This window comes from Acipenser ruthenus, unplaced genomic scaffold (genome assembly GCF_902713425.1).
Source record: "Acipenser ruthenus unplaced genomic scaffold, fAciRut3.2 maternal haplotype, whole genome shotgun sequence".
Lineage (NCBI taxonomy): Eukaryota > Metazoa > Chordata > Actinopteri > Acipenseriformes > Acipenseridae > Acipenser > Acipenser ruthenus.
The window spans coordinates 1-16,285 of NW_026707621.1; the positions used below are offsets into that span (position 1 = coordinate 1).

General features: G+C 42.7%; 1 protein-coding gene across 1 annotated transcript; it reads left to right on the forward strand.

The window, feature by feature from the left end:
- The first annotated feature begins 7,707 nt into the window (after positions 1-7,707).
- LOC131727842 (zinc finger protein 213-like) lies at positions 7,708-12,745 on the forward strand. The gene is made up of 2 exons (XM_059019194.1): positions 7,708-8,650; positions 12,463-12,745. Exons 1-2 carry the CDS (start codon positions 7,903-7,905, stop codon positions 12,477-12,479), a joined length of 765 nt encoding a protein of 254 aa, XP_058875177.1. The 5' UTR covers positions 7,708-7,902; the 3' UTR covers positions 12,480-12,745.
- The last annotated feature ends 3,540 nt before the right edge of the window (positions 12,746-16,285 follow it).

The following is a 16,285-nucleotide window of genomic DNA, read 5'->3' on the forward strand; positions in this document are numbered from 1 at the left end:
GCGAACACGGGGAGAACATGCAAACTCAACACAGACAGTTCCCTTGGCTGGATTTGAACCCAGGACCCTGGCGCTGTGAGGCAGCAGCACTAACCACTACGCCACCATGCTGCCCCTCAATTGAAAATAAGAGTAAGTTTATTCTTGTTGAATGTATATCAAATGTTAAAAAAAATCAAACACAAATATTGAAGGATATATTACACATTTGTTATAATGCAGCTCAGCGTTTTCTTGGTCGCCCTGGTCTTCTTAGCAATAATGGGCCACAGCTTCATTCTGATCTTGGGCACAAGAAGTAGAAGCATGCGAAGTAAACGGGATAGGATCTGTGTTTGTTTCTGCGGTTACTTGTGTGCCTGGTGGCCTTGAAGAATGTGATGCATAATATGCCCTCTCCCGATCTAACCTCTCTCTTTCAATTTTAACTTTTTCCCCCATAAGTTTTATGGCTTTCCATATACAAGCACATTCTATTCAGTTTCTCATTTAGATTTAGTAAATTCTTGTTCACTTCAGCAAATCCTCTTTCCTGCAGTTCAATAAATTTGGGAGCAAGTTTCTCCTTCTCTTGCTGCAGCTGCGGTATTCTTGCCTCTTTGTTCATTTCCTCTATAGGTGGACGATCACAATCTGGAGAGGACGCAGCTGATAAATGAGAACCTATGGGATCATGCTCTTCATCTTGCGTAATTGGACCTTGTTGATCTGGCCCATTTTGAGAATCATCTGCTCCCGTTGGGCTTCCAAGATGTTCGGATGATGCTGTAATGAATGAAAATAAATACAATAATATCTGTAATACGCTTGCAATATACCACCAAGTACAATCAGTATGTAGCCTATGCCATGTGGTATTAGTAGCTATTTAGTCCCTTTAAACATAATTCAGTCCATATAAGTTAAGCTGCCGTGTTAAATAATGTTTATCTGATATACAGTACGATATCCAAATGAAATTGTTTTTATTATAGATACACAGGATATGCTACAAAATAATCAAAGTAGACGTGTACGCTCACTTTCAAACTGTAAACATACTTGTTTTCGAATGTATAGTAAGTTTTATAACAAGTGACTGCTTACCTGACACGTGTGATAGGATTACACCAACATCAATGCCTCCCACACCTGCAATGCTCTCCCGTGGAATATTGACTGCAGCGCAATCTTCTTCTGCTGTTAATTGCAGCGATGTTGATGGTCCTCCACTGTAGCCGCTCTCTCTCTGTTTATGAGAGCTAACTTTGACTTTGTACGACGTTTTATATCCTAGTATCTTTTTCTACATTCTGACCAAGTCCGTTTAACAGTTGAAGTGGAATTTATTCTTTTTGCAACCTCTTGCCAAGGGAAGTAATATTAAAACTTTACAATGCATTAGTAAGACCTCATCTAGAATATTGTGTTCAGTTCTGGTCACCTCGTTACAAAAAGGATATTGCTGCTCTAGAAAGAGTACAAAGAAGAGCAACCAGAATTATCCCGGTTTTGTAAAGGCATGTCGTATGCAGACAGCTAAAAGAAATTGAAATCTATTCAGTCTTGAACAAAGAAGACTACGCTGTGATCTGATTCAAGCATTCAAAATTCTAAAAGGTATTGACAATGTCAATCCTGGGGACTTTCTCGACCTGAAAAAAGAAACAAGGACCAGGGGTCACAATTAGATAAAGGGGCATTCAGAGCAGAAAATAGGAGGCACTTTTTTACACAGAGAATTGTGAGAGTCTGGATCCAACTCCCCAGTAATGTTGTTGAAGCTGACACCCTGGGATCCTTCAAGAAGCTGCTTGATGAGATTCTGGGATCAATAAGCTACTAACAACCAAACGAGCAAGATGGGACGACTGGCCTCCTCTCGTTTGTAAACTTTCTTATGTTACACCAACCTCCCTGGACCTTTTGTATCAGCAGTCTTCTGGCCTCCCTGGACCTCTTGTATCAGCAGTCTTCTGGCCTCCCTGGACCGACAAGCTGTGGGTGCCGTCTACAAAGCCACTCCTGCTCCCCTTCATCCATGGCTTCTGTATCTGCTGCAGAGATGTTCCCCTGTTGAGGTGGTAGGGGTGTCCCATGGGTTAGCGCTATGTTGTGTAGAACACAGCAGGCTAGGAACATCCTACACACCTTTTGGGGGATATACTGTAGGGCTCCTCCAAAATCATCCAAACATGGGAAACACATTTTGAGCACAAACACCGCTCGCGACATTCTGTGTGGTTATATAAGCATCGTTGCTTGCCTTCTCTGCAGCAGACACTGAACAGGTGTCATAAGCCATGGTCTCAGGGGATATGTCTCCTGTATGGAGAGAGCATTGTTGTGTTTATGTGTTTTTAGGGTAATGATGGTATAGGTAGAGCCAGTGGGAATGCATGCATTTTGAGTGATGAGTTTTCCAGACTCAAATGCAGAGTCTGGACTGATACCAGATGTACGCATCGTGAGCCCCCCCTCCCCGAAACTGTGCCAGGAAATTGAAAATGCGACCCGTCGTAAGTAGTTGTCCTTGCGGTTCTTAAAAGCTGTTTCCTCCACCCCTGCGGTGCCCGGATAGCGACATGGGTCCAATCAATGGCACTTACTATGCGAGGCAGGTGCACGATTTGTTAAAAACCTGCATTATCTCCTCCCAGTCTGCTCGGGTACTGGGAATTTAATTTGTTCTCCAGCACGTTGCACAATGCGGTTATAAACAGGTCAAGGTGGTGGGACACAGCTGAGTGGGTGGTCTGGAAGATACCGGTAGCAAGGACACCCATGCTGACCGATACTACCAATTGCTCACACAGAACTTGATTACACAATTTTGTCCTGCCCAGGTCATCATGCAGCATATGACAGAGATAATTCAGCATGTCCCGCTCGAGATGGTACCTGGACACAATTTGTTCATTAACTCTTCGTACATGTGCCGGGTCTGGTACACACCTTCAGCATATCTTTGCCTGTTGGCAGTGCTCCAGGTTTGCTGGCTCCAGCTCAAGAGTGGCTCCAGTGGTTCAGTGCCAGCTCCAGGCTGGCTCCACGTTCTTATGCAAATTAGAACAAATCAGAACAGCTGAGAAAATGACAAAAATGAATGCAAGACATGATATTGAAGGGAATTTATTTATTTATTTATTTAAAGGACTGATTTCCAATCATTCATTCTTACTGTGATTTCAAATACAGATAAACCCACTTAATATCACTCTGTTTTCTCACAATTTTTTTAAACCCACATCACCCTGTAGCATGTTCTTTAAGAAACAACCTCTATTGATGGTACCAATCTACTCAGAGAAAGGATCCTCGGAGGTTCAGAAGCATTTAAATTAGAAAGGAAGGGGCAGAAATCAACTAAAAAAGAAAACAGAAGGGAGGCCACATCAAAACAAGAGCAACAACTCAGGTAAGATAGCCATTAAATGTATTTATGTAAATGCTAGAAGTCTCAGAAACAAAATGTTAAAACTTGAAGCTACTGCACTAACAATTCTTCACAAAGTATTAATTATGCCATTAATTATAAGTTTCTTTACTTCTATGTTAAAGTTTTCATATTTGTATGAGTTTTTATTTTTTCATATTTTTATACCGCTTAACACACATGTAACTAGTTAAGCAAGATTTTGTTGTTTTCCTGTCTCTCTGCAAAAAAAAGAAACTAGACATTTGCAGTCTCTCGTATCTTGGCATCTGGGCAGAGAGCCAAATTTAGCAGATAACTGAAAAAATGTGTACACAATGTGAAAAAAGATCACAGCAAACAAACTAGATTGAACCAGTGTCCCCGTCCCCCCCCCCCCCCCCCCGCACCAGGAGGTGCGTTGAAGGTGTGTGATAGCAGGGTGGATCCATACTGTTTTGGACGGGAGTTTGTGTGTATTCATATTGCAGCTGAAATTCAATGAACCAAGTAATGATGCTATTCATTGTAAATTATATACTCCCCTCCAACAAGTATTGGGACAGATGAATGAATTATTATTTTATTTCTTAGCTGACGCCCTTATCCAGGGCGACTTACAATTGTTACAAGATATCACATTATTTTTACATACAATTACCCATTTATACAGCCAGGATTATGGTTGGGACGATAATGGAATGTTTGTATCACGATTATTGTCTGAAATTATCACCATAACAGTTATTATTGTGATAATTTTAAATTGGTAGTTTTTTCTATATATATAAAAAAAAAGAAAAAGTTTTTAAACTATAATTCCAACAGCAATGCTTTATTTTGAACAAATATTTTAAAACATCTAGTCTAGTTTTCTACAACCAGAGTATTTTAATATACTTTTACTACTAACGTATTTAATTTATGCTACTATGCGATCCTGTTTTGAACAGGTATAATTCCAGTATACTACTACTTTTTTTTTTTTTTTTAGCAAAGCACCTACCATTCATACGTGAATAACACAACCCCAATACCACGCAGATATTCAATAAAATGAATAAAACAAGCAAACATATCCTATCCAATTCTGCACCAAAAAGCAAAGTCCAGACAACATAATGAAGCCCAATCCGTCAGTTAAAAGGTTACCTGCATCCTGTATCCCACAAACCAACAAGAACAGAACAACTCAACAAAGCTTATGATAGGTTAGTGTGCATGTCAGTCTTTTTATTTGATATGATTCATATTTATTTTTTGGCTCATGAGGACTGCTCCACCGTCCCTTTGAGTGCACCGGCCCCTCTGGCATTCGAGCTGTCTGATGGCCAGTCCGGGTCTGATTTTACCTCAGCGCTGCAAACGTACCCTCCTAAAAATAATACTAATTCCGCCTTTAAGTTTGATCTTCCCTTACGACTTATTTGTACACAGTATGGTCTGTAATCTTTCCCTTCACATCGCTATGGCAATGTCAGCAGGTTTGGTTAATGTGGATTTGTGTTGTTTCTAGCTGTGACTGTTTTACTCAACCAGTCCCCCCTGTCTGAAATACAGCCAGAAGCATGTAAATCGTGATCACCCTTCATTCTGTGTTGACTCTCCTTCAGTGGAATACCCACCCCCTTTTACATGCACATATTGCATATATGGAACATATATATTCAAATACATTTTTAAAATGCCATATTAATTACATATGTACCAAAATATAAGAATTCATGTCAAAACAACAACAATATAGTACCGTACTAAGAAAAAAATTCTATTTAACATTATCTTCGATTGTGTTTTTTTTTAACTTTATTTCCTATAATTTAAATACAGAACTGCTGTATATGAAACACACATTTAAATATATATTAATGACATGTGTGATATTAAATCTCAAAATGTATTTATATATTAAAATATGGATAGATTTTCTGTAACCTGACCTTGGCTTAAATCACAGTAATGCCTGCCCGAATGTTAGTATTGAACTATGTTTAATCACAAATTCAAATCAATCGGTCTGAAAAAAAAAACCTGTAAGTAATACAGTATTTATTTGCTTGTCTAATTTCTTCATCAAGCAGGAAAAGTTATAGTGAAAGTGTTAAACGTACTGTTCGAGTTCCTGTTTAATTCTTTAATATTTTGTCTTGCAGTGAAGAGGTGCTGTGACGGTGTTTGTGTTTTCTCTTGTGAATGTTGGTGTTGATTGTTCACGCTTGGAATGTGGGGGTGTTTATTAATAATAAATTCACATGACATAGTATATAGGGGATGAAGGTGCACTGTCTTGAGTGGAGCGAGAGTGGTGGTATATTGTTTTTGTTGTGAAAAATAAAAGCCTAAAACTTACCATTCGCCTCCGGATCTGTCACAGGTGCATTTACAGTTTGCATATAGCACTGTCACAGACAGTTCTGGCACGTCCCTTTTGTGCTATAAGTCATACGATCCTTTTGCATGGAAGGCCTCGGTTGCAAGGGTGTGCGGTTCTTTGATGACCCAGATTCAGTTAATGTGTTTGCCCACTGATGATGGGAATGAGAATGTAGAGATGGGAGCCCAGCTAACAAGATTTAAGTTGTTTGCAGGTATCAGGCTATTAAAGACTGTCACCCACACCTGTGGTGGCTTTGACAGACTCACTGAGAGCAGAAACTGACCCAAGACTGTCACAGCTACTGGAAGCAGGCCGATCTTTGGGAAACAAATTGAACATTTGTGAAACTGCAACAAATATTGTAATGACTGTAATGTGTTTTCGAAAATATTTTTAGCCGATGTGCACAGGCCTGTCGTGGTGTTCACAGAACCAGTCCGAGCTGTGCCTGGCGCAGAGTTTGAATCCTGCTGGGAACGTGCTGAGTTATTAGACATGAATTGGATGATTTAAACTGACCTGTATTGATTGACGTAATATGATATACTCTTTGTCAATAATTATAATAATACTGTATATGATCCTTTCAAAAATATCTGTATACTCTGTAGAAAACAATGGATAGATGTGTGCAGTCTATGAAAGCACCTGCTGGAAGGAGTCAAACTTGGCAGGCTCTTATCATAAGGCCTTGTTAACATATTCCAGTTTTATGAGAAAAAGTAGCTTCTTTCGTTACTTTACTTTCATTACTTCATGTCTCATATTAAGCAACAACAAAAAATTGTCAAAAGGCTAGGATGTCTTAACACCTGCTTCAGCTGGTTTTTGTATGAACAGAGAAATAATATAACCATTTCTAGGAGCAACTGTTATACTGAAGTAACTGAATTAGAAATACATGTTATAAAATCATTTAAAAGTTAAACTGTTCTACAAATAACATTATTATTATTATTGAAAGAACATATTACAGTTAAAAACAAAAGAAGTTCAGTACTAACTGACACTGTCAGAATATTGTAATAATTTTACTGTGTTTTAAAGAATATAAAACAAGCATAAATAATATTGCAGCAAATTATGGACAGGTGTGACAGAGATCGAATGAGTCTTAGTGTTAGATCTCCCTTTCGACCTGTGAGAGCACGGTATACGAGGAACAGAGTACCCTTAATGAAATGGCACGACAATTTATTCCGTAGGGTAGATGGAAGTCGGTCAGTTCGGAAGGGGGCGGAGCCATGGCACCCGAGCTCAGTGACCCAGACGGTAAGCGGCGTGGCATCCGAGGACTGGAGGAGCGGATGCGCTCGTTAACCTCGGGGTCATGGGCGAGGGTATAAATAGGGGGCATGGCTTGAGTGATCTGTTCCTTTGTATATGGTTAAACAAACTAACCGAGAAGGAGCCCGTAGCGTGAAGAACTGTGAGTGTTTTCGTGTCTGTGTCTAACCTCTGTGTGTCTTGTGTATTGTCTAGCCACTGAAGGATACTGATCACGATCCGGAGCTGCAGCCGCAGGCCAGCGACAAAACCGGACTTCACCATTCACGCTTTGCACTGTCTGAACTGTCTTTGTTTTCACCACTAGCACTATAATCACGCACTGTCAAAACTGTGTCTGTGTTTTTGTGTTTTATGTGGGTGACGAAACAGGACTTTTTTGGGTTACGGGTCAAACCCGTTGGATTATAAAACGGAGTGATACACGCTGCTGTACCACTTCCTACAGTGTTATTATTTGCAGGTTTGCCTTAAGGCTCTGGACATTTTCTGAATAAAATAAACACCCTTGCACCTGTACCAAACGTTGTTTGTGTGATTACTCTGCACTGCACTCACCTGCACGTATTCACCACTCTGCCACACGTGGTTGTCAGAAGAGGGATATGGATTACGCAACACTGTCGGCGCTGCTGGAGCAGCTGGACAGCAGACGGGAGGTGGAGGAAAGACGGAGAGAGGAGAGGTACACCGCGCTGATCGAGAGGGTCGGGCTGGCGATACCTCCCACAGCATCAGCAGAATGCAGCTTCATAGCGCCCAAAGCCAGGACGCACAAAATGACGGCGGATGATGATCCAGAGGCATACCTGGTGGCATTTGAGCGGCTGGCTACCACCGCGTCATGGCCCCGACAGTTCTGGGCAAGCCAGCTGGGACCCTGCCTGATTGGGGAAGCGCAGGCAGCATACCAGGCAATGACGACGCCGCTCAATATGACCTGGTAAAGCTGGCTATTCTCCGCCGTCTGAATATTACGGAGGAAACGCACCGAGTGAGGTTCAGGGAGTACAGGAGGTCCCCGAACGTACGCCCCAGGGTGGTCGCGCAGAAACTCTGTGACCACATGATACACTGGCTCACCCCGGCGCTAAAAACAACTGCCCAGATGGGGGAGGCCATCGTTATTGAGCAGTTTTGTCATGTGGTCGGCGCCGAGACCCAAGGATGGATACGGCGCCACAACCCCGACACCCTGGAACAGGCAGTCAAGCTCGCTGAGGACTTCGAGGACTCCCTGGTATCCGCCCAGACCGGGCTACTCACCCCGCTACATCAACGGAGCAGCCGAGCCCCACCTCCTCTCTCTACTCCATCAGCCCCACCACCAGGACCGGGTCAACGACCTCCGAGAGCACCAACCCCAATGGGCGACCTTGCCTCCTCTTCATGGAGACCAAGGTTGGCCCCCAGCTGGGGTAGAGGTGCTGCCCCTGCCCCGTTGCCATACCAGCAGCGGGACAGACCATTTAATACTGTGCCCTCCTTTCCCCCTACCTGTTTTAGGTGCCGCCAGCCGGGACATCAGGCTAGGTCATGCCCATCTGCGATGGAGTGTGACGTGGCCGTCTGTAATCTGGCATCTGAAGCGGGTAAGCGAGGGAAAAATGGTCGGGAGGGGCCTTGTATTGTTAAGGTGATTTTTGGAAATGTGAAGACCCATGCATTAGTGGACACAGGGTGTGGTCAGACCTTAATTAGAGCATCTCTCTTGGGCGGTATGGTGTGGCAGCCACAAGGTCAGGTGGCGATCTCCTGTATCCATGGAGACACGGCAACATACCCCACAGTAAAAGCATATTTATCGGTCGGTCCGATGAAACGTTCCCTGGTAGTTGGGGTAGCGGAAAGGTTACCACATCCCATTATTCTGGGTCGGGACTGGCCCAACTATAAAGATTTATTGAAATTAAGGGCAGTCCCGGCCATACACGCAAATGTGGCAGAAAAAGTAGAAGGGGAAATGATTGGTAATGTTTTTCCCTTTCAAGCGGAAATGTTCTCTTCCCTGTTCCGGCCGAAAAAAACAAACAAAGAGAGAAGGCTGCGGAAATGGGAGGGAGCGTTAATGAGACAAGGCTGGGGGCTGGTGGGAGCCTGTTATAACGGTGAAAAACGTCAGTCGAAGGGGGTCGGAACGCAGTGTGACCGAGAGGGCGAGGTTACTGGGCCATTAAGGGCAGATGTTACTCCCGCCCCGCTCAATATACCGGACATGTGGCACTCGAATGTGAACCTAGTGTGGGAGCAGGACAATGACCCATCACTGGTGCACATTCGGGGACAGGTCCGGTCTATTGAAGGTAAGGATGTTGAAGGCGCTGGGGCACTAGTATTTCCACACTTCATTATCAAGGGGCAATTACTATATAGGGTAAACCTGGCCGCGGGCACAGGACATCCTGTAACACAATTATTGGTTCCCCCGTCTTGTCGGCTGGAGGTCATGAGGCTGGCGCATGATATCCCTTTTGCGGGGCACCTCGGAGTTGACAAGACAAGGGAACGGATATTGGCTCGATTCTTTTGGCCAGGTCTTTATAAAGAAGTGTCGAAATATGTAGCCACATGCCCAGACTGCCAGAGAGTAGCGCCGGGTCAAGTGCGCCCCGCCCCTTTGGTCCCACTGCCGATTATTTCCACCCCCTTTGAACGCATCGCAGTGGACATAGTCGGCCCTTTGCTACCTTCTGACTCCGGGTATACGCATATATTAGTGGTGGTAGATTACGCAACGCGATACCCAGAGGCAGTTCCATTGAGGTCCACTAGTGCTGCTGCGATAGCCAAAGAACTAGTGCAGATTATGGCAAGAGTAGGGATCCCCAACGAGATATTGACTGATCATGGAACTAATTTCTTGTCAAATACGCTACAGCAGGTATATAAATTACTAAAAATACGTCCCATCAGAACGTCGGTTTACCATCCACAGACGGACGGTTTGGTGGAACGTTTTAATCAGACTCTAAAGGCGATGCTGAGACGATTTGTGAATCAAGAGCAAAAACATTGGGCATCGCTTCTTCCCTACCTCCTTTTTGCAGTGAGAGAGGTGCCGCAGAGTTCGACAGGGTTCTCCCCCTTCGAGCTCTTGTACGGCCGACAGCCTCGTGGCATTCTCGATCTGTTGAGAGAGGGGTGGGAGGAGCACAAAGGCTCGTCCAAAAATGTAGTGCAGCATGTGCTCCTACTGAGAGATCGCCTAGATTTGGTCGGTCGTTTGGCCCAAGACAATCTCAGATCGGCTCAGCATCGACAACAGCAGCATTACAATCAAAATGCATTAATCCGAACTTTTCGACCTGGAGACAAGGTAATGCTGCTACTTCCCTCAGCGGAATCCAAACTATGTGCTAAATGGCAAGGGCCATATGAGGTGATTCGGGCTATAGGAAAGGTGAATTACGAAATTAGACAGCCCGATCGCCGTAATAAAAAAGAAATTTATCACATAAATTTATTAAAGCCCTGGCAGGCAAGAGAGGTTTTATTCATAGCCCCAGGCAATATAGAGGATGATTTAGGGCCCGAGCCAGAACCCTCTGGCACAAAGAACATTTCGATGGGGGAACAGTTACTTCCTGATCAGCAACGTGAACTACGCAGGTTAATTGAGGAATTTAGCGATGTTTTTTCTAACACGCCCGGTAGAACTAACCTTGCTGAATATGACATTATCTCTCCCCCAGGTGTCACAGTGCGAGAGAGACCTTACCGGATCCCGGAAAGTCGACGGAGTGGCGTTCGCAAAGAGGTATGGGACATGCTCGAACTTGGGGTGATTGAGCCTTCCAGGAGCGAGTGGTGCAGTCCAATTGTGATAGTGGCCAAAAAGGACGGCACCAACCGCTTCTGCGTTGATTTCCGCAAGGTAAACGCTATTGCCAAGTTTGATGCGTATCCCATGCCTCGGGTCGACGAACTCCTAGATAGACTGGGGACGGCGAGGTTTATCTCCACTCTGGATCTGACGAAGGGATATTGGCAGATCCCGTTAACTCGTAGTTCTAGAGAGAAAACCGCATTTTCAACACCAGAGGGGCTGTTTCATTTTACAACCATGCCGTTTGGGTTACATGGTGCGCCTGCTGCCTTCCAGAGACTGATGGACCAGGTTTTACACCCACATCGTGAATATGCGGCAGCGTATATTGATGATGTGGTCATTTACAGCTCCACCTGGCGAGAGCATTTGGCTAGGATCACAGCCGTCCTTCAGTCTCTAAGGGCAGCCCGGCTGACAGCTAACTTGCGAAAATGTGCGTTTGCCAAAAGAGAAACACAATATTTGGGATTTGTAATGGGGAATGGCAGGGTGAAACCCGTTGTCTCCAAGGTCCAGGCCTTGGTAGACGCGGCAATCCCCAAAACCAAGGCTCAAGTGCGGTCGCTACTGGGGTTAGCCGGTTATTACCGCCGCTTTATCCCCGAGTATGCCACAGTGGTTAATCCCTTAGTTGACCTCACCAAAAAGAGCGCACCAAATTTAATTAAATGGTCAGAAGAATGTCAGGGGGCGTTTAATACTGTTAAGCAGAGACTTTGCCAGGCCCCTGCTCTCATCACGCCAGACTTCACTAAGAGATTCATCCTCCACACCGATGCTTCGGATGTCGGGTTGGGTGCAGTCCTGTCTCAAATGGTAGGCGGAGTAGAACATCCTGTTCTATATATAAGTAAAAAAATGCTCCCTCGGGAGCGCAACTACTCCGTCGTCGAAAAAGAGTGTTTGGCCATTAAATGGGCTACTCACTCTTTAAGATACTACCTGCTGGGACACTCATTTGATCTTGTCACTGACCACGCCCCACTCAAGTGGTTAAGCACAATGAAGGACAGCAATGCCCGGATAACTCGGTGGTATCTGGCATTGCAGCCCTTCATGTACCATATGGTACACCGTGCGGGGAAAGACCACCAAAATGCGGATTATTTTTCCCGGGAGGGGGGAGTAATGGGAAAGGTAGGTTTAGCCGAGTGTTCCTTCGGCTCCACTCTGAGCGGTGGGATATGTGACAGAGATCGAATGAGTCTTAGTGTTAGATCTCCCTTTCGACCTGTGAGAGCACGGTATACGAGGAACAGAGTACCCTTAATGAAATGGCACGACAATTTATTCCGTAGGGTAGATGGAAGTCGGTCAGTTCGGAAGGGGGCGGAGCCATGGCACCCGAGCTCAGTGACCCAGACGGTAAGCGGCGTGGCATCCGAGGACTGGAGGAGCGGATGCGCTCGTTAACCTCGGGGTCATGGGCGAGGGTATAAATAGGGGGCATGGCTTGAGTGATCTGTTCCTTTGTATATGGTTAAACAAACTAACCGAGAAGGAGCCCGTAGCGTGAAGAACTGTGAGTGTTTTCGTGTCTGTGTCTAACCTCTGTGTGTCTTGTGTATTGTCTAGCCACTGAAGGATACTGATCACGATCCGGAGCTGCAGCCGCAGGCCAGCGACAAAACCGGACTTCACCATTCACGCTTTGCACTGTCTGAACTGTCTTTGTTTTCACCACTAGCACTATAATCACGCACTGTCAAAACTGTGTCTGTGTTTTTGTGTTTTATGTGGGTGACGAAACGGGACTTTTTTGGGTTACGGGTCAAACCCGTTGGATTATAAAACGGAGTGATACACGCCGCTGTACCACTTCCTACAGTGTTATTATTTGCAGGTTTGCCTTAAGGCTCTGGACATTTTCTGAATAAAATAAACACCCTTGCACCTGTACCAAACGTTGTTTGTGTGATTACTCTGCACTGCACTCACCTGCACGTATTCACCACTCTGCCACAACAGGTTACAATGATTTGAACTAAGAAAACTGAACAAGTGTTAATGTTAGAAAATGCTTGTCTATGTGCCTTTGTCATTAGTGCACATACACTCGTGGAAGCCAGTCAGACTATTGTGTGTGGAAGCCTGTAACCTTGAAAGAAAGGCATCTGGGGGAACTAAACACGGAGGCTAGGTATTGCAAACTAGTAAAAACAAAAGGGTAACCCTTTTTAGACAGAAAGATATTTGAAACTAAAAAGACATTTTGATTTTATTTGATTGTGTTGTTACTAAGCATAGAGGTTTTTTTTTAAAAAAAAAGTATTCTGATCTAAGAATAGGGTGACGAAACTCTCTGAAGAGAAATAATATGTTAAGTATTTTGATCTAATAAGAAACATAATATTTAAACTAACAAGTGTTTTTGCTTGTTTAAGTCTCTACTGTAATACAAATAGACTGTAAAAGCAGGAGCGAGTATTTAATTTAATCAATTTAAGAATTAGCTCAGTTTCACTAACTAAACAAAAAATCTTTTAGACATTACAATATCCATTAAATTAAAGAATATACATGTTTAGTTTATATAAAGGTTTTACTGCAATAAAAAACAGGAACTGTTAGGTTGGAATATTAGACAAATAAAGTGTAAACTGTATTCAATAATTTCAGTACACAATAAATCTACAGAATAACAGCCTTGCCCTTATCTGCTTGCAAGCAGAGCGGTGCTAGATATGGAAGGTTCTTTTTAGCAGTCAAAGTGAGATTTACTTGTAGTCCGCAGTTTTGAATCCAAGGTCTTTCTATGATAAGAAAACCTTGTAGTCGAAGCAAGCATTCCACGAATTAGGGGAGTTGTGTCCAGTCACAGTTCTTATCAAATAAGTAGCGACTTTCTTTGGGAGAAAGCTGATTTCATGCAGTGAATTCAGAGAAGTGCTTACAGTGGTGTTTCATATTAATCAAAACAATAGTCTTGGCAAGTAAACAAGGTGTGCGGAAACCTGCTTGTGCAGGCAACTTTTAGAAACAGCGAGAGAGAGAGGTCAGGCATAGTCTGAGAATAGTCAGGCACAGTTAAATAAGGCTATTGTAATTAACATGTTTCATTATAGCTTGAATTTAAATGAAAATAACTGGACTTGCCGCTGTATGCTTAGTGGTCTTATTTAAAGGCTTATGATAAACCCCTAAACTCTTTGTCAAATACTTTGTTAACACACATTTGTATATGAAGTCAAACTGGCCCACTGACAACACACTGAAAAGGTAACATATGTGGCTAAGAGGGACATATATTTTTGACCCAGCTTAATATAATCAAATAGAGCTGGTGTTACATGTTAAAAACATCTCTCATATAAACACATATACTTGTATTATATTATAGCAAGGATTCTGTGAACTTTGGTCCACCTGACTTTTTAGAAAAAGGAGGAGTTGGAAAAAGAGAGCGATGAAATCATGTTCCAATATTTTTTGGCAAGAAGTTATATCCAATCAGTTTTGAAAAAGGAGTTGACCAGATCCTTCTAGAATGTATAATTAAATTAAAGATAAGAAATGTCAAGGCCGAGTGATGATTAGATTTACTTGTGACTTCTGATGTATTCAATGGAGGGAAAAATCCTATAAAAACCAAGGTAAAACCCCAATCAAGTATCGCACGACTTGCTAACTACAAGTTGTGTGATCCATGCTCTGAAGATCTCTGAACAACTGATTGCTGTTTGGTTGAATTTAGAAGACTCTACCTTTTGAAGACAGTTCTCATTTCTCCTGCCCTTATATTATATTCTACACTTCCATATATTTTGGAAGGTAAGAACTATTTTGTATTTATATCTTGTTTATATTGGATGCATTGCTATAAGGTATAGAAAATAAAAATGTTTTAGTCTTAAGAGAGTGATATATATATATATATATATTGAATGTTCTAGAATTTAGCGGTAGGTGTTTTTTAGCTTTTTGCATTTTATAGCCTAAGAGCTAAATATATGATAACCATATTTGTATTACTGTATTGAAGTACTAATGCTGTTAACCTGTAAAGCACTGGATCGCCCAGACTGCTTTTTACTTGGGATTTACGGTGGTCTGCACAACCAACCAATCCAATTTTTAAAGCATTTAATAAACTGAAAAGAGCACTATTACTGCTCTGATTCGTTAAGACTTCAAATCGAATGAGTCTGTGTGAATTTCTTGATTATTAAAAGTCATCTGGATACATTGCAAGCCCAGTGCACAAACAATCCACTTACAGGAGTCTGAAACATCTTTATGTCCTTGTAGCAGGGCAGTAGAAAGCCTTGCTGTTTAAATGTAATTATTTATTCTTAGAACAGAGTCTCCCCCTCCACCCCTGTGTTATTTTGTATTTGTGTATTATGATTTATTTATTATTGTAAATGTATTTAAATATGATGGAGTAGCTGCGTTGTTTTGTTATTGTATTGTTTAGTAGCGTGGATGGGAAGCCCCATCCACAGTCCACAGTAATTAAAAACCTTGTGCAGAAGGTGACCATCTCCCGAGTTTAATTAGTTGTGTAATTGTTACTAATCGGGAGATGGTCACCTGAATAAAAGCCTGCAGCTCTCTGCACTGGTGGTGTGGGGTGTTCAGAGGAGGAACGAGAGCGAGCGAGGAGCGAGAGAGAAAATTATATACAGGAACATTGACAGCAATTGCCCAGCCTGACCTGTATTGTTTTGTGTTCATGATTATTTTGTTTAAACCTTTTGTTTCGCTCTGTTAAACCTTGTATTTATTTTTGTATTATTTAAATAAACGGCGCACGCCGCATCCTTTGCACTGCAGTATTTTTGGGTTTGTTTTCTTTCCTGCACTCTGGCCAGGCGTCACCACTTAGCCACCCTGCCACAGTCCTCTTGAACGTCTCCCCTGAGTTTAAGAGGGTGCTCAGAACATATATAGAAATAAAGAGTATGTGCGGAAAATTCTTGACAGCATACAATGACAAACGAATGAGGACACCTGTAGAAGCGGTTTGAAACAGGACTACAGTAACCTACTGTAGTGACAGAAATACAATTCAAAGAATAAAATGTTTAGATGATGCGGTATCATCACTGCAGTTAAAATAAGAAGCAGCAAAATCAGTCAGTACTGAGTACAGACAAAGTTGTAAAACATTGTCCACATTAAAGCAGATGCTATAGTTCGAGTGTTTCTCTGCTGTTGAAAATTATATATATATATATCGGAGCATGGAGACGGACGTGAAGCAGCTGACCAGGTAAGAGATTATATATATATATATATATATTTTAGTGTAGGCTAAACGCGGCCGCTAAATAACTTGCTGCAATTTCTATTCGTAGGCTAGATCCTCATTATCATAACTGCGGTTCTTAAGATTTGCACCTTCAGTATTTTTCAGAGATTTTAAGCTGGCATAGGGCACAGTGCAAAATAATTG